The 25446-nt window shown below is 33.7% G+C and overlaps 1 protein-coding gene across 2 annotated transcripts in view; it reads right to left on the bottom strand.

Moving 5' to 3' along the window:
* Window positions 1–795: 795 nt before the first annotated feature.
* The window catches only part of TBC1D23 (TBC1 domain family member 23), a 58552-nt gene continuing 33901 nt past the window's right edge, over window positions 796–25446 (bottom strand). Inside the window, exons 9-19 of one of the 2 annotated variants that reach the window (XM_015065941.3) lie at window positions 25008–25130; window positions 23624–23716; window positions 19855–20025; window positions 17575–17617; window positions 15763–15872; window positions 12470–12609; window positions 11033–11077; window positions 7423–7511; window positions 4975–5110; window positions 3288–3482; window positions 796–2461 (exon numbers count right to left, since the gene is read on the bottom strand). In XM_015065941.3, the coding sequence (XP_014921427.2) occupies window positions 2380–2461; window positions 3288–3482; window positions 4975–5110; window positions 7423–7511; window positions 11033–11077; window positions 12470–12609; window positions 15763–15872; window positions 17575–17617; window positions 19855–20025; window positions 23624–23716; window positions 25008–25130 (1227 nt within the window). In that variant the 3' untranslated portion in view covers window positions 796–2379. The remainder of the gene's footprint in view (window positions 2462–3287; window positions 3483–4974; window positions 5111–7422; window positions 7512–11032; window positions 11078–12469; window positions 12610–15762; window positions 15873–17574; window positions 17618–19854; window positions 20026–23623; window positions 23717–25007; window positions 25131–25446) is intronic. The other variant, XM_015065942.3, reaches the window with a different exon arrangement.

The following is a 25446-nucleotide window of genomic DNA, read 5'->3' as shown; positions in this document are numbered from 1 at the left end:
CAACAATTTTTTAATGTTTATTTCTTTTTGAAAGAGAGCACACTAGCAAGTGGGTGAGGGACAGAGAGAGAGAGAGAGGGAGATACAGAATCTGAAGCAGGCTCTGAGCTGTCAGCAGAAAGTCCAATGCAGGACTCGGAACTTGTGAACCCTGAGGTCATGACCTGAGCCAAAGTCAGACACTTAACTGACTGAGCCACCCAGGTGCCCTGAAGTGATTTGTTATCTTAGGTGATAATTCTCAGGGAGTAGGGAGGGAAGACGGGATACCTTCCCTTTCATTAACTCAATTTCTTTCAGCCTTGGTTTTCTAATCTTGGAAATACAGAAAATAGTAACAATCTAATAATGTTGCAAACTCTGCAATCCTTGAGAGTCAGTAAGAGGTGTGTATCCCATAGTGAATTCTAGTTCTGTACTTAGTGGGCCAGTTAAGGAAGGATAAGCAGCCTTGTAAGTGCCTAGTACAATCAACAAAATGTATTTTTATATCATACTCATGATAAGTAACTGTGATGTTATTTCAGAAGAAACTAAAGTTCTGAGAATTTAAGTGGTTAAAGGTAGTAATTTATTCATGTGGAATTTAATGTCATTAGTTTTAAACTAACTCTTTCCCCCTCCCTATACAGATGAACACAAACAGGAATCTAATACTTTCAAACTTAAAACCTGAACATTGAATTCCACTGAAGGATAGTCCTCAAATTTCTAATTTTGTGTTATCTACACAGATTTGCAAATGGGGGCGGGGGGAGGGAGGGAGAGGGAGAGAGATTGTCATTAAGAACAAAGTTCTGAGCAAATTGTATTGGTTTATTTACAATTGTAATTTTATAAACAGTAACACAAACATCTTTACATTAATATTATGAAAAAAGTCCCATGGCTGAAATGGGCAAAAAATGGAGACTTCATGGCATTTGTAAAGGGGGCACCAAAAAGAAAGAAAAAAAGAAAAGAGAAAGCAACACAACCGTTGTGGGTAAAGTCATAAATATAGTATGCACCAGGTGCAATTTCACGCAAATGTCTTCAACCACTCAAGAAACTGCTTTTATTTAGATATTAGAATAAAATATCTTGAACTATGTTGCCTGTTATTCGCTTGATTTCCATTAAGTAAATTAAAATAACTGGCTATAAACAGTGTACATCTAAATATTTTTTCCTATAAACCCCTTAGAGATAATCCATTGCGTTTTAGGACATAGCAGATTGTTAGGATTTGCTACTTCCCAAAAAGACTTTATAAGGAGTCCTTCCATAGCCCCAAACATGTTCCCGATTTCTCTCACCAGATGTGTCTAATATAGACCTCAATAAATTAAATTGAGAAAGCTGCAAAGTAAAGCAGATCACTTTTTAGTTCTGTCAGATTAAGAACATAAAAATAGTTTCGAACCACTGGAACAGAAGACAAAAACCAAAGAAGAGTAAGAAATTTCAGAAAGAGCTGATAAAACAATTATAGTTTATATAGCTCTCTGATTATTTGGCTTTTATTTAAGTGGATATTCGTTGTGGTCACAGACCATAATCTCAGTAAGGATAAATCAATGTGTGCACAACAACTGTTCTGAAATATCCCAAATCAAATATTCCACTTGTAATAAAGACCAATGACATTTTTATAGATACAACTCTGTCCCCCAAATGTTTATTTTAATCTTAATATGCCTACCTACTTATAATTTTAACTGCTCCTTAGAAACCAGTAGGATGAAATTTAAGATCTGAAGCACTCAGTGTTCAAATCATTAGCTAATGGGAAAAGATGATTTAGAGACTGATACTCCAACATTTCACTAGCTGGACTGCATTTCTGGGTTGGCTGGAATCTTTATCTGCTTCGTTAAAAACATTTCACATTTTTTAAGAACAGAAACAGCAAGCTCATTATTAATCTATGTAATACTTTCAGTTTCTGATACTGCCAAGTGGATAAAACTAAATGTAGCAATTAAAGGGGTCTCTTCAACTAATTCTATCTCTAATTTTCAGTGAAGACATTGCAAGTATATATGTGCATGGATGTTTTTAAATCTGAAAGTGATGCATATTCCCTTTTAAAACACAGCTCTTCAAAACAGAACTGCATTCTGTACCCTTAGTTCACAAGGGTAGAGGGTCAGTTACCTCAAAGTCATTTAATAACTGACCTTTATAAATCATTTTACAAAACCGAAAATGCAAAAGAAAATTTAAGTAAAATTTTAACTGTCTAGAAATTGATTATAATAATTTACACTTAGACCTGCAATTCAAGCACCCCCATAAGCAAATGAAAGGTCTTCTGTTAGTACGCAATCAGGAAAGTATGTCCATGTTTCTTTCTCTTGGTTGCCTTAATTTCTTTTGAAATAATTCTCTCTTATATTAACTTTCCAAAGCATCCAAAACTTTCATGATCTGTTGTTTAATGGCTTTAGTAGCATCTCCTGCATTTGGAATCAAATACCTAAGGGGGGAAAAATATACATATATATTAACATAAATTGTTTTCCCTTCAGGCCTCAGCTTAGGTGACACTTCCAATGCAAAGCTTCCCCTAACCTACAAAGCCAGCAGACATACCCTCATATTTACTCCCCACAACTTATTTCAATACATACATGAAAGCATATTTTGAAAGAAAGAAAATCTAAGTGTGCAAGTTGGTGACTCTTCATAGCCAAATGGAAGGAACCAGAGATCTGGAGTCAGGACAGCTCCGTTTGGTCCTGTCACAAGCAAGGTGTGAGGATTTGGAAGTCATTCAACTCCTCTGGGCTTCACATTTTTATAGGATTATAAAGATGGTTTAGTTTCCAGATAAGTGAGGTCCTATGGCCCTTGATGCCCATCCATGAACTGTTTTGTCACGGGTCCACAATAAGATAAGGAGTTTGTGCCAGATTGTAAATTAAATATAACACTCAGCACGTTGCTTACTTCATGGATATTTTTTCAAAAGAAGAATCTTTTGATGAACGGAAGTAGAAACACTGACTTATATTCTGAGACAAGCTTCTTATTTGATAAACCAGCATTTAGTGCAGCAATAGTATAAGGACGCTTCTGTCAAAAAGTTAATGAAATTAGCTATGAAACTTACTGAAACCATGTGTTAATAACTAATTGACATATGATTAAGGGTATGGAAGAAAAAGATAAGCAAAGAATACTAATTAAAAGTGGCTCAAGTAGCCTATGCCACCATCTATTCTCCAAAAGAGAGAAACAAACTGTGTTTAATAATGAACTAATTCAATAATTCAGATAATACCATTCTAAGAAAATCTTACCTTTCAATTGCCAAGATTTCTATTCCTGAAGCACTGCTATTTCCATACTTGAAAGTAATTAGCTCAGGATGCTTTTTTTTAGATGTAATTTTAACTACAGAATTTAGTGCTTGTCGAGACTGTATATAAGCCAATCCTTTCCGTGAAAGAATCTCCCTTAAACAGTACATGTGTGTTGCAGTAACCAACAGATGACTTAAGAGGCAAAAAAAAAAACATTAAACAACAAAAAGAATTTTAGACACGTCATGCAAAACAGCTGTTACTTCAACCAAAAAATTACTTTTGAATTAAAATGAATCATCTATAAACAAATAAACTACCCAATAAAAGTTCTTAATTTTCCTTTAGTTGTATGGAAAATTAACATTTTATTAATAGGAAATCCTGTAACTGTTTAAGAGCAAAGTTTCTATTTTATGTAATAAAAAGTACAATACTATTAAAAATCATTAAAATAATATTTTTAGAATCTATTCTATATGGTATATGGAATACAGTCCTTTTCAAACTTTTTCACAATACTGCCTATATTCATAAACTACTCTCAGTCACTATACCATAATGTATACTTTACATCAAAGACCACTAAGCAATAGTTGGGCTGCCTTACATATTTTATAATATTCTGTAACTGGATCTTGAAGGTAAAATGGGCATGGTGTTATTAACATACCCCCTCCCTGTGTCTTAGCTCACTTTTAATGTAATGCAATGATATACTCTTACACTTTTGTGTAATACAGTAAAATCTTGGATTGTAACTTGTTCAGTGAGTGTCCCAGAAGACGAGCAAACCTTTCTAATACAGTTTAACTTGATAAATGAGCGATGTCTTACGAGTAGTACATGATGCCAAACATCACATGATCGCAACTGAGCCAATGGTTCCTGAAATTCGCTTTGATACACGAGTGCTCTGGATTACAAACGTGTTTGCAGAACGAATTATGCTCGCAAACCAAGGTTTAACTGTGCAGTAAAACTATAAAAGTCCAAAACGCAGGACACTCTGCAGAATACACAGCCTAGCCTCAAAAGATTCATTCATCATACAGAAAAGGGGAGGTGGTGGTAAAGGCAGAAGTACTGTTGCACACCGGCTGAAACTAAAGAGATTGACAGGTAAATACAATGCAGGAACCCTGACTAGCTATTGGATCAAAAAGGAAAAAAACGACTATAAATCATACTTTGGGGGCACTCTGAAAAATCTGAGTGTGACATGTATGTTGAATGATGTTCATTTTAAAGTTTTTAAAGAGTGATAATGCTATTTTTAAAAAAGTCATAATGCTATTGAAGTTGTATAAGAGAATGCTCATATTCTTGGGAGATTTACACTAAAGCATTTTTGGGGGTTAAGGGTCATATCTGTAAGATTCTTCTGAATGGCTTGACAAGAGAGAACTGTATGTGTATGTGTGTCTATAAATAGATTGGAAAAACACAAAAAGAAATTAAAATCTGGTGAATTGAGAGAGGCTTCAATGTACTGTTTCTTCAACTTTTTAGAATATTTCAAAATAAAAAATTACATTAAAAATATTTTAAAAATCAAGACACATAATACAAGTTGACAAAGGAAAATTATATCTTATTGTACTTAAAGAAAATTTCTCCTGTGGTTAAGTTTTTTATTCCCCAAATTTAATTTTACTTCTGAAGAAGGCATTTAAAAAAGTACCTAGGAAACATGTGTCCACTTTCTTTCACTTCTTTACAAGGAAAATGATGTTTGACGTCTGGCTTGTTTATCCAAGTCTGAATGTTTACAACCTCTTTTCTGTCATCGTCTGACATTGAAGAGCTGTCAATTTCATCTGAAAGAGTTTAAAGTGTTAAAAGTGGGAATTACCAACTTTAAAAATGAGACATTCCTTAATAGCTGGGAAAAAAAAAAATGAGTATTTTAAGCATACCGGTTGGGGGAAAAGAAAAAAACAATTCAAATCCTGTTGCTATGTTTCCTTATGCCACTGGCATAATACAGAAATATTATGAAGCATTAGGCTACATGGTAAGAAAGTCAGATGAAAATACTAAGAATACCCCGTAACACTGTGTGTCAACTATACTTAAATAAAAAATAAATAGGGGAGCCTGGGTGGCTCAGTCAGGTAAGCATCCGACTTCAGCTCAGGTCATGATCGCATGGTTCGTCGGTTCGGGCGCCGCGTTGGGCTCTGCGCGGGCAGCTTGAGCCTGGAGCCTGCTTCAGATTCTGCATCTCCCTCTCTTTCTGCCCCTCCCCTGCTCATGCTCTGTCTCTCTCTTTCTCGAAAACAAATATTTAAAAAAAAATTTAAATAATAAATAAAGTAAGTAAGTGTGCCTAGATGGCTCTGTCAGTTAAGCACCCGACTTCAGCTCAGATCATGATCTCACAGTCCGTTAGATGGAGCCCCACGTCGGGCTCTGTGCTGACAGCCCAGAGCCTGGAGCCTGCTTTGGATTCTGTGTCTCCCTCTCTCTCTCTCTCTGCCCCTCCCCTGCTCATGCTCTGTCTCTCTCTCTCTGTCAAAGATTTAAAAAAATGAAACAAAAAATAAATAATGTAAATAAATTTTTTAAAGACTACACTGCCTGAGGAATTTCAACTTTTTTGCTTTATGTAACATGACTCTAATCTATGTCTAGACTATAGAAAGATGGCTAAATTTTCCAATAATAAGCATCTATCTTGAGGGCAAAGATGTTAGAGTTCTTTTTCTCTCGCTGTTTTTTGACTTTAAGAAAAACAACAAAAATCCATCCTTGGATAAATAAGTAAAAATCTCTACAGTAGCAGTAACATTTATATAAATAGTAGACCTTTCAACTGTATTCTTCTGCAACTGCTTCTTCACTCTGAACACTGTAAAATTTATACATGTTAATACACATAGCTCTAGTGTTCTCATTTTCATTACTGTACAATTTCCCAAATACAAATATATGTATAAATATATGACACATGTATGTATACTATAATTTATCCATCCATTTGCCTCTTGGGAATTAAAAGAGTTGAAATGAAAGTTATTAAAGAAAGGAGCTGAAATATTCAGGGGCAGACTGATAAATAACAGGAAGATAGCAACAAAAATAGAAGGGAGAGGAGAAAAAGAAACAATGAGAAATAGCACACAGAAAATTTCATTTACCTCAATGCAAGTTTTTAGGAAGGTGATTTTGTAAATATTTATTAAAATGTCAAATGTGGCTCCCTATAATGTATTAATCTTACTGCTAAGAATATAGCCTCTGTGTGTACTTACAAAAGTTCAGATAGTTATGTATAAAAATATCTATTGCCATTTGAAACAAACAAAAAACCTGAAAAACTACCAGTGTGAATTTTGAAAGACTGATTAAATAAATTATGGTGTGTTTATGTGATAGAAAGAGAACTAAGGTGGAATATGGGCTGAGATGGAAAATATACAGCATGTATTACTAAGTAGAAAAAACAAGGAGAAATTTGGGAAGGTTTTTTCTTTTATTTGCTACATTGATTTACTGCTTTATTTTTTCTAACCCAATACACAGATTAACATTCGTTATTATTACTTAACCAGGGTAATCTTGGCAGCAGCATTATGAAGCAAAGTAATAAATCATTTTTAAAAATATAAAGACAACCACAGACGATGATACAATTTGCCTGGTACAATATCCCCACCTTGTGGCCTTTTAGGATATTACCTCGAATTTAAAAAGGCTCTTTCCAGATGTCTCCATTTTGGAATTCCCTGAACTTTAGTCCCACAGCTCTCAATCTCCCAGGTGGGTGGATCAAGGGGATTTAAATAAAATCCCATGGATTTAAAAACTATTTCAACATGGATAATTCCCAGATCAGCACCACGTTATTAGACCTCTCTTCATCTAAAGACTCCTATAATCAAATGCCTACTCAGCATTTCTGCTTGAATTCTAACAGGCATAACTTAAGAGGTCTAAAACCAAACTCTTAGGAAAAAAACTAGAAAAAACTTAGGAAAAAAGAACAGACTCTCCAATCTCATCTACAGAATTTCATTGTGTCTTTTTTTTTTTTTTTTTTTTTTAAAGTTCAGCTAGTCTCAGAATGATCTCTATAGTCATTCCTGGTGCCTAAGGAAAGCATCTACAGATAAGTGTACTACTACACCTGTGTCGTATTCTTCTTCATCCCCAATGCTGAAAACAGGCTTTACACCACGGTAAGGCTTGCCCACTCTGTCACTGCTGCTCACATGCCTATATTCAAAGAATTTTAGAGGGGAAATTATCACTTAAGAAGTTAACCGAAGATTTTTACCAAGTATCATTTGAATATTTATACAAAATGTATACATTCTTTGTTCCTCACCCCCATATACCACCCAGCTTTAGAATAGCTATCTATGTTAAGGAAACTGTAACAAGATAGGAAATTATGTTAGCAAAAGTGGCATAATGTCTTGACAGGCTGAATGTTTTCAATCTGTAAAAATTAAATTTTAAAACAATTTTATTATTCATATTAGAACTAGTGCTTAGATCTGTGTAGCTTTAGGGAAGTCGTTTAACCTCTCTGTGATTCTATTTTCATATCTGTAAAGTGGTAGTTAACAACAGTACCTACCCTTCAAGGTTACTGTGAGAATTAAATTAGTTAATATTTTGTAAAGCTCTTAGAACAATGCCTGGCATCTAGCTAGTACTATGCACATGTCTGTTAGGTAAAATAGATTATGGAACTGAATACTCCAATTCTAGGAGGGGTGTTAAGGTTTTCTTATATGGGGCAAATATTTTGGGGGGATTTTGGGGGATATAAAATGGGATTTTTCCTCCCATTTTTTTAAATCATAGTTTCAGTTGTACAATATGATTCAACAATTCTATATATTACCCAATGCTCACATTATAATCCTCCTTTTTTCTTTTTACTATTACTTTTGCTTTAATAGAAACTAACATGCTACTAGTTCTTTTACATAAATGTAAATAAACCATGAAAATTAATCTGCCTTTCTTTTTCAAGTGGCAGAAGCATAAACAATAAACTTGATTAGTTCTTACAGGAAGTATAACCTCTTTTTACTATAAAAATTTATACCTCAGTACTTTTCAGGTAATCTCAAACAAACCAAGAAGAAAAATTATTTCAACAAAATACATGTTTTTGTGGAAAAAGCACTGTATATTTGTAAGATAAAGGTTCCATCAAGATTATCTACAATGAAGAAAAACTGGCTTATTTTTATTTATTGATTGATTGATCATATATCAAGAGATAGTCCAACATGGAAAAAATTGGGGTTACATGTCTTTAATCTTAAATTCAATTTTTCCAGAATATAGAGATAAAATATGTATTTTAAATAATACATATCATCAATCAAAATCTTATCATAACCTAATTTTGTTCAATGAGGCTTACTTAAATCCTTACTTCTCCCAAAACATTCCTCAATGGAACACTTACTAGAAAAACCAATGAGAGCTAAATGTATAACATTCTTTGGGAATTATAAACTAATCAATACATAATTTACAGTTTAAGTTAAATCATAAAATCATTTTATGTTAAAACATATCTAATGTAAAGTTATCCAGTAAATTATCAAACTATACTCATTAGATAAAGTGAAATAAATAATTCAAATACCTATGAAACTCAGAATCAGCCTACTTATAAAAGACAAAGATAATACAGCTTTGTCTAAAAATACTTTAGTGCCATCTAGATTATAAAAATTTATGATTAAATTATTGGTTCTCTCCTGACATTAAAGCATAATTAAACCAATGTAACGTTGAAAGTAATAAGGATAATGTTTATAGTAAATGCATGAACCAGAATTCAAGTATGAAAAGTGAAAAGTTTTAAAAAAACTAATCATTATTGATCTACATTTATAATACAAGGCAGTTTTTATAAAGACTGCTAAAGATTACTGGGTTATTCTTAAATATTGGCTAAAAATTAATGAATTTGGGGCGCCTGGGTGGCTCAGTCCATTAAGCGCCAACTTCAGCTCAGGTCATGATCTGGCAGTTCGTGGGGTTCAAGCCCCATTTCAGGCTCTGTGCTGACAGCTAGGAGCCCGAAGCCTGCTGTGGATTCTGTGTCTCCCTCTCTCTCTCTCTGCCTCTCCCCCACTTGTACTCGGTCTCTCTCTCTCTCTCTCTCTCTCAAAAATAAATAAACATTTAAAACAATTTAAAAATTAATGAAATTCACTGTCTGTACTCTTTTTAAAAAGCAGTATATTTATACTTTTTTAGTTGAAGTAATAACAGAAACATCTATAACATATTTTGGCCAGGTTCTAATTTATTTACTGAGTTCAGAAAGAAACCCAATTCTAACTTTTCACTAAATTCTATTTTCAAAATAGATACATTTACCTGTAGATCAGAGAAAATAAGTTAAATTTTTATAAATTTAAGAATTTGGGAGAAAACCTGGGAGTTAAAATTAGACTAATTCAATGGTCCTATAACAAGAAAAGGTAGAAAGATGATTCACAAACATTATAATTTTAAAAGAAGCAAATGCCTTTAAAATAGTCTCAGGTAAAACTGTAATAGAAGCTCTGTAATTGGCATTGTGCAGGAACAGTTACAGTAAATAAAAACTCTTACCACTAAGTTAACAGTGAACTAGTGCTTTTAAAAATGTTACTTCTAGTCACTGAAAACATTGAAATGACCAAAGAAAAATTCAACTCCATAATTCCAAAGCTTAATTTATATTTAAAATACAACTAGAATTTCTTTCAAAATCTCCATAGATATTGCTCTAATTGATATTCTAATTTAAACTGCTTAATGGGGCACTTTGGTCGCTCAGTTGGTTAGGTGTCTGATTCTTGATTTGGCTCAGGTCATGATCTCATGGTTCTTGGGATTGAGCCCCACATTGGGCTCTGCACTGACGGCATGGAGCCTGCTTGGGATTCTCTCTCTCTCTCTCTCTCTCTCTCTTTCAGAATAAACTTAAAAAAAAAAATAAACTGCAGAAAAATGCTGTAGGTATAAAAACTACAAAGCTATATAAAGGTATTAAGTTAGTAGAGTTCTTCTGTGCACCCTAATTGAAGGTTCAGTAGATTTTTAAACTTTAGACTTCTATAATCTAATGACAAGTACCACATGTTACTAGGGACAGAGAAGGGATGGATTATACATTAACATGTCCACCAGGACCTAATTTCTTTCATGGAAAACTAAAGAATTGTGGTTCTTTGGAACTGATTTAGATATGTGAAGTCACCAACCTAAATATACAAATCTAATTAAGAAAAATCTTTTAAAAAATCATAAAATTACATAATATACTTGAATTAACAACAATTTTGAACTATGAACAATGCCCTTTGTTAGGTGCGATAATACTCTATACTGTTAGGGCAGGAAATAGAAATACATGATCTCCAATGCTAGACTCTGCCAACTCTGAGACTAATTATTTTCTTTGTTTCACTCCTCTCTTTCAGAATAAAAACTGCAGGTTTTATGAAGTTCTTGGATTTGAATGTACTTGATTTTCATCTGAGGAATGGGAGATATAAAGAAGCATGCAAGGAAAAAAAAATTAAAATGATCAAGCCAAAAAAACAAATACAGCTCAATCAATATCACACACTCCTAAAAGCAGAATAAGAAAAATTCAGCATTTGAAAACAGCTGCATCAAATTTAAGCCAAGACAGTGTGAGGCTTATAGACAGCATGAGGCATGCTAAAGAAAAGGATGGTCCCGTAAAGCTGCTCTACTCATTGGCTTACCGCTCTGTACATGCTCTGTCTGGCCAAGGAAGATTGAAAGACATTCTATAGCAAATTGAGGTAGAGGACAGAACAAAATGATTATTAAAAATACAACAGCTTTAAAACAAAAATACAGTATAATCACTTTTTCTAACCCAGAGCATACATTATAAAGAAAATGTTTTGATCATCCCAAGTACAAAGAAAAATGAAGAAAAGCCAGTTTCAAGTCAGAGTTATCACTTGTTCATTTTAAAATAAAATGTTAAATGTTCATGCTACCAAATGTAGCAATAGTACTCTAACCCAGAATGTACTGAAAGTAAAAAAGTTATAGGCTTTTGAGAACAGACATAATTTTAATGAGCAAAGAAGACTTTCAGGCTTGATAAAACACTTTAATATTATTTATGAGTTGACCATTTTAGACAGGTACAATTTTTTTGGATTTGTGAAAATAATCCATTCTTCCTTGCTATTTACTAAATGGGGGAAAATGTACTTTTGTATGCATAGGTACTATAACTAATAAAGTAACAACAGTAAATTCCTAACATTCAATTCTTAAAGTCAAATATTTCAACTTTCCTAGGATACTGCAAAATAAGAAAGTGAAATTAATATCACACATTTTCAAGACCAGATCTGCTTAGAAATAAGTTTTATGCTGGAATTATTACATTAGTTTTGAACTGTACAACAAGAAAGATGAATTAGACTGATACGTGGAGGAGAAAACATTATGGACTCTCAGTTCCAATAAGAAACACTGTAGCAGACATTCTTAAATTTATCAAACTGTGTCCTTCATTTGTAATTCGTGGGAAAACAGATGTCACTTATATTCTGTGGACAAAATTCTATGAAGAGCTAAACTCTTAAATTTAAGAAAATGGGTTTCTGGGGCAACTGGCTGGCTCAGTCAGTGGAGCAAGCATCCAGGTTGTGAGTTCGAGCCCCATGTTGGGTGTAGAGATTACTTTAAAAATGAATTAATTGATTAATTTTAAAAAAGAAAGAAAGAAAACAGGTTTCTGCTTTATTTAGCATGAACAAATTTTCTAGGTTATAAATTCCTGGAGGAGGAGAAGAGTTTCCTGCTTTGAGATTACTGCATTTAGTAGATGATTCCCATCCATTTGGCATGTGGGAAACGGCTACTATATGAAGAATAATGCATATAATGGCATCTTAATATTTTTTTTAATGAATGGCATAAAAGGGCAGAATCATTATTTGAGTTTTATTCTGAGCAGTAGGGGAAGAGAAATCTTTGCAGTCAAATGTTATAGCAATAAAGGACATCTTTGCAATTACAATGAAAACTGAAATTATCCAATTAAAAAATGTACTTTATGATTCTTTTCTAGAACATATTCAATTCAACTATCATTTACTATTACGACACATGTCTTTAGTTACCCATCATAAACTCATACCATATAAGCAACTCACCGGTCCACAGGAGTTGATGTGTTCTCAATAAAACTGATAACTTTTTCCCTGACATTAACAGATTTCGTCTTCAAAGCAACAGTCATTTTATTTACTAGTGATTTCATTCCTCTATCATTTGAGCCATTAGAAGATTCACCCTAAGAAAAAAAAAAACAAAAAAACTTACTAATGAATTAACTGTTCTCCTAATGACTATCAGACACATTACTGCTAAAGGTTATCTAGAGGTTATGGACTGAATTGTGTCCATATGTTAAAGTTCTAACTCCCAGTTCACCTCAGATAAAGACTGTATTCAGAGATATTAAACTAAGGCTGAGGTCATACAGGTGGGCCCTAATCCAGTATGACCGGTGTCCTTACAAGAAGAGAAGGAGACCACATACACAGGACCATGTATATCCAGACAGACCAAAAAGGCAGGCATCTGCAAGCCAAAGAGAGAGGCCTGAGGATACATAATCAAACCTGCCAACCCTGTGATTCCAGATCTGCAGCCTCCAGAACTAAACAAAATAGACCTCTGTGATTTAAGCCAACTACTTGGTTGTATTTCGTTATGGCAGCCTTAACCAACCAATATACTAGGTAAAACCATTTTAGGGATGGGAGTTAGAAATGAAAAATGCGGATGTATGTTGTACATACAAATGTGTAAAGTCTGAAAATACCTTCCTTACTCAATAAAAAATTAAGTTACTGACCTTAATTTCAATCATAAAATGTAAATCAGCAAATGTATAATCAGAATATCACTCATGTAGCTAAATTTTTAAACATTTATTCCTTGTAAAATTTTGCTGTTTAAATATTTTCACTTAGACCTTTAATTTTCTCAAGAAAACTATCCTTATGTACCTAATATAACAGATATGAGTATAATTCTTAAAATGTTTCATGGAATTGCTCCCATATTCGTTAGAGGGCAAACTGGCAATAGGTGTCAGTTTAAAAGTGTGCCTATATTTTTTTTTACTTATATTTTTAGAGAGAAAGAGAGTGCACCCATTTGAGCAGGGGAGGGGTAGCGAGGAGAGAGAGAAATCCAAGCAGGCTCTGTGCTGTTAGTGCAGAGCTCAATGCAGGGCTTGACATCAGAACGGTGAGATGATGACCTGAGCCAAGATCAAGAGTCAGATGCTTAACCAACTGAGCCACCCAGGCGCCCCAAAAAGTATGCCTATCTTTTGCCCATTAATTCCTCTTCAGAACTTAAGAGAAAGAAATAATTAGAAAGCACTCTAGGACTTCAGTACTGTTGGATGGAAATTTATATAAATTTTTTAAAAATGCTTTAAAAAATTTTTTTAAGTTTTTATTTTACTTCTAGTTAGTTAACATATAGTGTAATATTAGATTCTAGTGGACAATACAGTGATTCAATACTTCCCATACAACACCCAGTGCTCATCATGACAAGTGTATTCCTTAATCCCCATTACCTTTTCTTTTAAAGCATTTTAAAATGTTAGAAAAAGCGGTGAGAAAAAGCAGAAAATAAATCTATATGTACACTCTGATCACCATTTTTAAAATAAAACACTAAAATACATATGCATTAAAAATATTTGAAGGAAATATTTCAAAGTATGAAAATATGAATAGCAGTTGTTTTCTTAGATCTTTCATACTTACATATGATGCTAAAATAAACATGTCATTTTCATTTTTAAGTGAAATAAATCATTAACACAAAAACCACATTTCTATTTCCATATCCAAATTTGAAATCAAATTAAACTGAATATAGAAATTAAATTATTTGGTATTTTTCAATATAACACATCTGTAAGACGGTTTCTTTAACAGCCTCAATCATTGTTTTTTAAATCTGAAGAAAGAAACTTGAACAGAATTACTTTCTACATTGTGGGTGGCAATATAAATTAGAAGAATGTTGTTTTTAAGGGCCATTTGATAATAATGCAGAATTCAAGAATCCTGATATGTAATCTTTTGATCAAGTTATTGTACTTCTGGGGCCAAATAATCATGGCATATGTACATATATAACTACAAAAATTAATCAGAAAAAGATAATGTTTATAACACAAAAAAGACAAAGGCAATGAAAATATTCAACAACAGGGAATTGAATAAATTATAATATATCCATACAGTCGAATACTAGTTAGCTATTCAAAATAAAAATACTGCAAATGTTTATTAAATAGTGATCTCACATGAAGAGCTCTTAGATACCAAGAAGATTAAACTGAAAACCTACTTCTTAGAGAAGCGTTATGTGCTGATAATTTGACAACATGCTTTGACTTATGCGGCTGAAGATAAACTGTAATCATCTAATGAATTACAATTTTATAATAACTGCTATTAAATATGTGACAGGTACAATACTATACATATACTTGCACATTTAATCCTCACATCACTGTGAACAAAGTTCTGTTATTATCATCTCTGTTGTACAGATGGAGAAACCAGAGCTGATAAGGTCTTACTGAAGATCATGACAAAGTTAAGTTGTAGAGATAAAACCTGAATACCATTAAGCCAGACCGGTAAACCTAAGCTAGTAATAACAATGACCTGTACTATAGTTTCCTTCTATTTCTGCTTTAAAGAATGATCATTAGGTAGATGTGGACCCTTACTTGTTAAGAAAATGATTTGATGACATTTAATTCAACTGACATAAAATATTCTTGAAAAAGCACCAAAGACTTATTGCCCAATTATTTCCAAAGTAGCACAGAAAAGTGAATTTACCAACTACAGCAAAACCTTGCAGTAACATACATCTCTTTAACTAAAAATCAAATATAATGGGATTGGCAATCAGTTCCTGTCTTCTTCTGCCTGGCCCATTCTCAAATATGCATGGACTGAAGTTATGATCATGTACATTTCTGGTAGGGAGGGGTATAGACATGGTCTGCAGGAGATGTGACTGTAAGCCTCAGTATTCTTCTGGCTCATATTAATTGGGAGATTCCTAGAATGAGATCACTTGAGAGTCCCAGCTAGTCATAGGACTCAGTATTACCTCCATTGATATTTAAGCTGGGGCAGAAAACTGTCACTAGATGACACCGAACTGCAGGTGGACAGGGAGAAATTTGAATTCAGCAAGTGGACCTCCAGAACTCCTGGCTAGTTTAGCTGTGCAGGCCTGTTCCATATAACATTAACCATGCAATAACACGACTCCTCACTATATGTGTTTGAAATATTTTGACTCCATTTCTGTTACAGTGAGAGCTTACTAGTTAGTCACATTTTCTGGGCATTTATCCAAATATGGTGACACATTCTACACATACACTTACATCAACAGAAGAATTGATACTGCTCCTTGAGCCTGAGGTACTAGCAATCCAATGGCCATATCCATTTTCTGGTCCATCCACATTAATATCCGCCAGGTGCTGTTGCAGTGCTTAAAATAAACAAGAAGGGGAAAAAAACAACTCACATATCAACCCCCTTTGGAAAGATTCGTTACCAGAGAATATAATAAACATGTCATGGCTGAATGAAAGAGGATACAAAGACGTAATTACAGGTATTTTTTTCTGCACTTCAGTAATGAAGGACTCTAAGCTACAGAAAGCCGCCTTCTTCTCCTTCTAAAGCCCTCTGTACAACTACAGTTTTTCTTAATAGGCAATAACTATATATAAATTTGATGCTTTCCTCTCTGGAAGTATTAAGAGATAATCTCAGCAACATTTTTATGATATAAAAAATTAAAAGAAAACCTATGGTGGCTTTTGTTTTACCATAAAGAGATATCAATTAATCTTTCCCATAATAAAGAAGGCATTAACTGCTATGGAAAGAGAGGTTATTCTTGGAAAAGAAATAATTCATAATTAGAAAAAAGCTTCTGGAACCTAGACTATACCGTAAAAGACTGCTTTTCAGACACTTTTGATAGTAAGTTTAATAACCAAGTTCTGTATCACTGTCAAAATTCCTAATAAACACTGGGCCTAAAGGCCAATACTTGCTTAACACTATTAAAACAACCCCACTTGTAGATCACTCTGGGTATGAGCCCCAAAGATTGTGAGTTATCAGGCCATGATATATAGGAAATCATCATAATCCTTGTTAATATCGACAAAGAGGAAAAAGATCCTAATCTGTAAAAATTCTAAGTTATAAAACAAGAAGATTATATTAGGTCAGAACTTAATCCTTATGAGACTCTCATGATTCAAACTCAATTCTATTACTCAACAAATATTAATTTGATTTTATTATTAAAGGCTCTTTATTTCTTGATTGAAATATATTTGACCTATAACACTATGTAAACTTAAGGTGTTTAATATGTTGATTTACATACTGTAATATAATTTCCATTTCAGCAACAGTTAGTACCTCTATCAGATCACATAATTGCCATTTCTTCATAGTGGGAATAATTAAGATTTAGTCTCTTTGCAAGTTTGGTTATGATAATACTGTTGTCTATGTTCACTACACTTACAGTACTCTAGGACTTACTCATCTTTTAGTCACAAGTTTGTACCCTTAAAAAATACAATTTGCAAAAAAGACAGGCTCTTTTTAAATCTTTTTATCCTGACCTAATCCTTCATAAATTCTCAAATACTTGCTTGCAGAGATTTTCTGTTATTTTACCATCCTGGATTATCAGATATTGGTCTGAAGATTTGAAAACATCAGCTTATTTGTTTTATTCCATTCAGCCAATATTTTTTTAGCAGCTAATACTTTCAAGTATTTCAAAAACAAAATAACAATGAAACAAGCAAAGAGTATGAAAAGTATTCCTCTTACCCATTTCCCACTCCTATCTATTGCACCTTCTCCACAAAGACAAATCATGTAGACAGTTTTTCATGCCTCTTTACAAAAATACTTTTTACAAATACAAGCTCATTAAACATATCTACTGAATTAGTCTTCCATTAAATATTTGCTCATTTCAATTGTCTATTATGTTTATCTGTTATCTATATGTCCTGCTGGCTTTCCCTTTTCTGAACATACAGAATGTCTGAAGAGAGAGTTTATCCACTAACTAATCTGGTCACTCCCAATCAGCTCTGGTGATATAATTTCCTCTGAGAAATGGAAGCAAAGCAACAAATAAATTAAATCCTTACCCATAAAGCCTCCACTGGCAATGCTTACATATTCTTTGTTTTTCTGTAGCAAAAATAGAATTTAAATTATTCCAAAATGCAATTTAATCAAAACCTCTATAGCCCTATAAACACTGACACATGTTATACATAGTTATATATTAAGTTTCTGGACTTTTTGTTTTCTTTGACATCTGGGACTCTGGTATAGAGAGATACATACATTTACCTTGTATACTGTAAGGTCTGGCGCTTGGTGGAAAGAAGGAGACAACTTCATGGCTCCTATCAAGACTGTGATTTTATCTGTATTATAGTTCCAATAATATAATAACAAGTCAAACTAAAATCAGTTAATTGTATTTTTAGATATAATTAGAGTAATTTTTAAAAGATTTCAAAATATGTTGTATCTTTTATAAAAAGGAAATATAAAAACAATTATTCTAGCTAATTATGAATAAGAAATAATAGAATGTTACCATGTTACAAACTACTATAAAAATCAATGGATCTAATGTGCACTGACAGAGAAAGAGACAAAAAAGAAAGATATGGGCAATACATACCTCCTGACCAAAGTTCACACCACCCAGGACTTCCTGTCCGCCCCCCCCTCCCAAAAAAGTAATCTGATCAAGTCTCTAGATCTAATTACCAACTTAGAGGAAATACCAGGGACAGAACCTGATAAACACCACCACGTGAATGCAATTAGCAAAATCTAGTATGTGGGGGACCCACTATAAGATAACGTAACCAGTTTTTCCAACTGCAAGGAAAAAAAATTAGGAAAGGGAACCTATACATTAAAAGAGATTTAAAGGATGTCAACCAAGCAGAATGTCTTGTTTTGGATCCTGGGAAAATCAGAGAAACTTGAACAATAGTTAGGTTTTTTTATAATAAAGTATAACGATAATGTGGTTTTATGTCTTTATAAAGAGTTTATATGGTTCAACTCTATGTACTCTTGATTTTGTTTGAAAATTTCCATGATAAAAGTTGGAGGAAAACTTTCTAAAACCACATTAAGAACTTGAGTTATAAAAAATAAGTTCACAATATTTCAAATTCTTGCCATGTGATATGTTAATGTTCACAATCTATAGTTTACACCAGAGCATTTTTAAAATAGGCCAATTAATTTGTAAGTAAAATGAGTCTGAGACCCTATTTTTGTTATTTTGTGTAAGTTTCTAAAATCTCTCCTTTAATAAGGTATAAAATTATCTTACAACCCTTCCCCCATATATCTTGTTCCTTCTCGTGTTTTGTCTTTTAAGGATTCTTTCCTTTAGACTTACTTTCTCAAAGCAGATTCCCAGTAAAGTACAACATGAACAGAAATGGATCCAAATTTAGTAACTAGTGCAACACCATGCCTATCGTCTTGCTAATTCCGTAAGTCAGGGTCATATAAAATGAAGACTTTAATGTATAAAATACCAAAGAATACCTAACAATTATTTTTATGAAGAAAGAGCCATCACTGAGAGAGGTTTTGTAGAGAAGATAGAGGAACAGGCTGCATAAAATCACTGATACAAATTAGACAACATTCAAACACAAAAAGGAAAGATGGCCAAGTATAATGAATAAACATACATGTATATTTATTCTATTTCAAAGTAAATATATTAAACTGAATTATGCAGTTACTGTAAAAAGTACTAGGGAATGAACAGACATAAACAGCATTGCAATAGAATAATCCAGAAATAGATCCTGATGCACTGAGGAATTAAAAAGGTGGTATTTCGGGGCGCCTGGGTGGGTGGCTCAGTCAGTTAAGCATCCAATTTCGGCTCAGATCATGATTGCATGGTTCATGAGTTCGAGCCCCATGTCGGGCTCTGTGCTGACAGCTCAGAGCCTGGAGCCTGCTTTGGATTCTGTGTCTCCCTCTCTCTCTGCCCCTCCCCCACTTGTGTTCTGTCTCTGTCTCTGTCTCTCTCTCTCTCAAAAATAAACGTTAAAAAAATTTTTTTAAGGTGCTATTTCAAAGTGATAGCACAACTGGTTAGCTATCTGGGAAAAGATTTTTTTTTTTATTCCTACCTCACTTATTACACAAAAATAATTCCAGACGATTCAACACTTAAGCATAAAAAGTAAATCATAGAAACATGTAAGAAAAATCTCAAGAAGTCCTTTCTTGGCAAGACAGAAAACCTGTAAGCTGTAAAGAAAAACTTCATATAAATTTGACAATATAGAGAACAGTACAAATTAACCTATGAGAACTTCCTAAAGATGATAGCAATAACCAAGCAAAACTGAAATAATCTGTCAACATACCTGTAAAAAGTGTGCCAGGACCATGTTCATGTACATGTCTTCTTCCTCTCTACCACTGCCCATAAAACAGAGGTGCTCCCCACCAGCAATGGAGCCAGATTCGATGGACTGCTTCTGTGCTTCCAGCAAAGATTTTACTGACTGTGCAAACTCAGACGGATTCTGGAGCATCTAGACAATTTTTAAAAACTAAAAATGTGGTAAACTTGTGTTTCACATACATTTCCAAATTTGAAATATTCTTCCAGACAGAAAATATTTACATAGCTACCATGAAAACAAAGGAAAAAAAGGCTTGGAAACAATCAGCAAAACTAAAAGGCAACCGACAGAATGGGAGAAGATATTTGCAAATGACATATCAGATAAAGGGTTAGTATCCAAAATCTATAAAGAACTTATCAAACTCAACACCCAGAAAACAAAGAATCCAGTGAAGAAATGGACAAAAGACATGAATAGACACTTCTCCAAAGAAGACATCCAGATGGCCAACCGACACATGAAAAAATGCTCAACATCACTCATCATCAGGGAAATACAAATCAAAACCACAATGAGATACCACCTCACACCTGTCCGAATGGCTAACATTAACAACGCAGGCAACAACAGATGTTGGCGAGGATGCGAAGAAAGAGGATCTCTTTGGCAATGCTGGTAGGAATGCAAGCTGGTGCCCCCACTCTGGGAAACAGTATGGAGGTTCCTGAAAAAACTAAAAATAGAACTACCCTACAACCCAGCAATGTCACTACTAGTCATTTATGCACGGGATACAGGTGTGCTGTTTCAAACGGACACATGTACCCCCATGTTTATAGCAGCACCATCAACAATAGCCAAAGTATGGAAACAGCCCAAATGTCCATCGACGGGTGAATGGATAAAGATGTGGTGTGTGTGTGTGTATGTGTATATATATATATATATATATATACACATACACACACATACAATGGAGTATTACTAGGCAATCAAAAAGAATGAAATCTTGCCATTTGCAACTATGTGGATGGAACTGGAGGTAATTATGCTAAGTGAAATTAGTCAGAGAAAGACAAAAATCATATGAATTCACTCATATAAGGGCTTTAAGAGACAAAACAGATGAACATAAGGGAAGGGAAACAAAAATAATATAAAAACAGGGAGGGGGACAAAACAGAAGAGACTCATAAATATGGAGAACAAACTGAGGGTTGCTAGAGGGGTTGTGGGAGGCGGGATGGGCTAGATGGGTAAGGAGCATTAAGGAATCTACTCCTGAAATCACTGCTTCACTATATGCTAACTAATTTGGATGTAAATTTTAAAAAATAAAAAATAAAATTAAAAAAAAAAACAAAGGGAAAAAGGCTCTTGTAAATAAAATCCCTGGGATAAGAGAAAATAAATGCATATAAGTGTACCTATAATACATTAGAACAAAAGTTGAAGATTCAGAGAAAGGTGAAACATGCAAAGAAAATATGCTAAGAAAAAAATCTGGTTTGTTTCTTAAACAAGCTATGGTGTCATTAGGTATCATGACAAGAAAAGTTTAACACTGAGTGAAAGGGTCCATAGCTAAAAACAATACATTGAAACAAGGTATATTTTTTAGTTTCCACTTATATGGCAAACGATATACTTCTTAGAAGGCAGTCAGAAATAGTAGAAGCCAATTTATTTATTAGCACTACTCTAGGTACATGAGTTAAAAGGACAAAAAAAGTTAATTTCTTTCCTTCAAGGAAACAGATATGCCAATAACTTCAAAAATTTGTTACAATGTTACAACAGGGCTACATAAAAAGCACAGTGACGCTGCTCCTGAGCGACTTGTCAGTTAGGTGTCTGACTTCGGTTTGGGTCATGATCTCATAGTTCACGGGTTTCAGCCCCACATTGGGCTCTCTGCTGTCAGTGCAGAGCCCACTTTGGATCCTCTGTCCCCCTCTCTCTGCTCCTCCCGCTCTCTCTCTCTCAAAAATAAATAAAAAAAATACAGTGAAAATCTGAGAGAAAAACCGACAAACCACAGAAAAGCAATTTGTAAAAACAAAAAACAAAACAAAAAAAAAGTAAACAGTGTACTTGCAAAAAGACGCTCAACATTATTAGTAATTACCACCTTGTAATTACTAACCTCAATGATGGTTTTTCACCCATCATTACTGTAAAATAAAATGTACTATAATGCAACGATGAAACATTCTTACTCAATGTTGTAAACATTCTCACTGTAAAATAAAATGTGCTATATAATGCGATGTTGAAACATTCTCACTTAGTTATAAAGTGTAAGCTGGGTCAGTCTCTTTAAAGGGTGATAAAGCATTTCTAGTAATGTTTTATATACTCAACCCTCAAACCAACAGTTCTACTTTTAGTAGTCTATTTTATAGAAGTATTTGTACAAGTTCACAAAACATGTATAAGGATCTAACTGCAGCATTGTTCATTACAAGAAAACTGAAAATAACCCAAATGTACATCAATTGGGCAATAAATTATGGTATACCTGTACCATGGTCCACTATACAGTCATTAAAAAGAATGCACTTAGGAGCAATTGGCTGGTTCAGTCAGTAGAGCATGCAACTCTTGATCTTGGGGTCATGAATTCAAGCCCCACGTTGGAGCTTACTTAAAAATAAATAAATAAATAAAGCAGGGATATTAAAAAAAGAATGTACTGAATGGAAAGATCTCTAAGAAACAGTTTGGTGAAAAAATAAGTGAACTGTTAACTGAAAAATCAAGTAAAAAGAAAAAGGAAGCAAGAAATATATAAATATATACTAAAGGTCTGGAAGCTTAAACAAGCTGATAATAGTTAGCTCTGGAGACATTCTTTGAGTTTTCTGAAGAAAAAAATCAAGTTTTCATGAATCACTTGAGCAAATTCTTAAATAAGCATAAAAGAAAAACTAGGCCCTCCTAGGCAAACCAAGGATGAGAAAGGCTCAGGTTCACTTTCAGGATGCAAACAAGCTTGGATTACCTTCCTTAATGCACCCAAAACTGAGTTGTTCTACCTCTATATTCCCTAAGTTTCCTCTCAATACCACCTAAATTCCCCTCCATGCCTTTTCAGGCCTTAGCATCACCTTTTTCAGATGAGCTGGATGAAAGGCAGACTGCATAGTTAGCAAAAGGGCTTACTCCTCTTTCTGTCTTCCCTAATCTCTGAGGCTCTTATAACCAGAATGGTTTAAATGATGTCAGTCCTACTTCTACCAACTGCTCTAAGTATTTCTCACAATATTTAATTATTTACTTCATCTTCTCCTGTAAGTAAAGTGACCCTTGTATAAAATTTTAAAAAATGAGCACCTGTATGCCACATACTATCCTTATTAAATATTAGTTTATGCTTAAGTACTCACGATGGAAAAAAAGGCTTATAGTAAAAATTTCTAGAATAATTACCCAGTTATAGAAAGAGCTTATATTTATAGAGTACTTACTAGATGCAAGGCACTATGCTAAGTGCTACATCAGACAATTCACAGTAAGAAGTTTAGAATTTACTGACATAACAATGGTAAGCAATAGTAAGCCATACCTAACAGTGTTTGCATCTACCCTCATCATACCAAAAGAGTGTCCTGGGTGAAAAGGAAACCTGAGAACACTTTTGTTATAAGGGCAGAGACTCCCTCCTTAAGCAGAAAGAAAATGTCCCCAATCTAGTACATGTATATTTATTTCTGAGCTAAGGAAGAAAAACCTATTTATTCTCTTACTTTATTAAAAAATTTTAACTAGCATTTATACTAACCAGATCTGAATCTAAGTGGAAAGCAGTTGACAAATGCCCAGCATTATACTGTTCTGCAGGACGGCAATCCACCACAAAGAACCGGACTCCTTCCTAAGAGAAAACAACATGTGACATACTGCAATTTGCCATGAGGGTTACATTTGACACAATATAGTATTACAATTAAGCAAAGAAGAGGGAATAGGTTTATTAAAAAAATGGATCTCACAGAATTAGGAGGACCCAATTAGCAGAGATACAGGAAAATAACCTCAAGATCTTTAAATAACTATATTTGTTTTGAACACTTTGTATATACCGTTCCTGACTAGAAAGTCTTAAAATATGTAGCAGGAGAATGTCATTTTGAGCTATAAAACTATACTGGAATTTAAAATTTTAATGTGTATGTTAAATGTATATTTTAAAACTATATAGTTATAAACACAGATATAGATATAATTCCTATTTCTGCAAATAAGTTTACAAAGTTGCCAACAATTAAATTCATACAAGAACATCTTTTGGGGGTGAGAGGAGGTTCTGGAATGCCAGTTTGAACTGAGGAAGTTCACATGAGGATCTTTAAACTGGATTACAGGTTTTCATTTGTTTTTAACACTAGTTCTAATAAGAAAAACATGTGAAATGTTTGTTTTCAAAAGATCTATTGTAAAACACCTGTCTTTCCATGGCTGTTCTTCTTTCCTCCATCTTTGAAATACACCCCACCTTCCAAATACACATACTCATGGTTAACTGTTGCACTACTAGTAATAAACATATTGAAAAAAACTGGCTCATTAGATTTTTATGAAGATAGGAGACAGAAAATTATGGTATATCCTCAATTCTTTGTCAGATGCTTTATGGCATTAGATCATGTAATTCAATTAGCTGTATAATTACCCAGAATTTAACTAATAAATGCTAAATTCACCCTTTTAAGTACTTTATACAATATTCTGTTGCTTTGCCAAAAGCAAAAGATTTGGCAATTTACGAAAACAGTTGTCAAGAATAATTCATTATTGACAATTAAAATCACACACAAGCTGGCAGTTTTAAAATAAGCATGTGGGAGCACCTGGATGGCTCAGTCAGCTGAGTGTCTGACTCTTGATTTCAGCTCGAGTCATGATCCCAGGGTCATGGATTGAGCCCCATCTTGGGCTCTGTGCTGAGCGTGGAGCCTGCTTGAATCTCTCTTCCTTCTGCCCCTACTACCAAGTAATGCGCACACCCTCTCGCTCTCTCTCTCTCTCAAATAAAAAATTTAAAAAATGAACACGTGGACAGAAGATTAAGCACATTAATCACTCACAACAAACAGGGAGGAAATGTTGGTTTTTGCATTTAAAAGGGACATTCCTCCAACAAACTGTGGGTTTTCTTTATTTACCCCTTGAAGCTGATTTGCTTGAAGGATCTCTGACACGGAGATGGCCAGACAAAGAGCCTGACTCAGGTCTGCATCGTCATCCTTAATTCCCAACAAACTACTACCAAATAGATGGTGATTATCCTGTTTGTAGAGAAATTTTTAAAACATTATGAAGAAAAAACAATATCAATCTTTCTTTCAAAAAATATTCTTAATAAACCATGATGAAAATAATTATATAATACCCTTGAATCATGTGATTTTTAAAATTTAATATTGTATCATCTCAAATCTTATAGGCTAATGGCTACAAAAAGGCTATATAGAAAAAGTCCTTGTCAGAGTTCATACAAAATAAAAGGTGATGAAAAACTAAAACATTCTACATAGTTGTTTCCTATAATATCACCTATATACTATTAAACTATTTAATATCACCTATAAACTATCTAAAAAT

The sequence above is a fragment of the Acinonyx jubatus genome, chromosome C2 (assembly GCF_027475565.1).
Source record: "Acinonyx jubatus isolate Ajub_Pintada_27869175 chromosome C2, VMU_Ajub_asm_v1.0, whole genome shotgun sequence".
Lineage (NCBI taxonomy): Eukaryota > Metazoa > Chordata > Mammalia > Carnivora > Felidae > Acinonyx > Acinonyx jubatus.
Note: the sequence above shows the minus strand (reverse complement) of the source record. Positions and strands in the feature narration are given on the sequence as shown.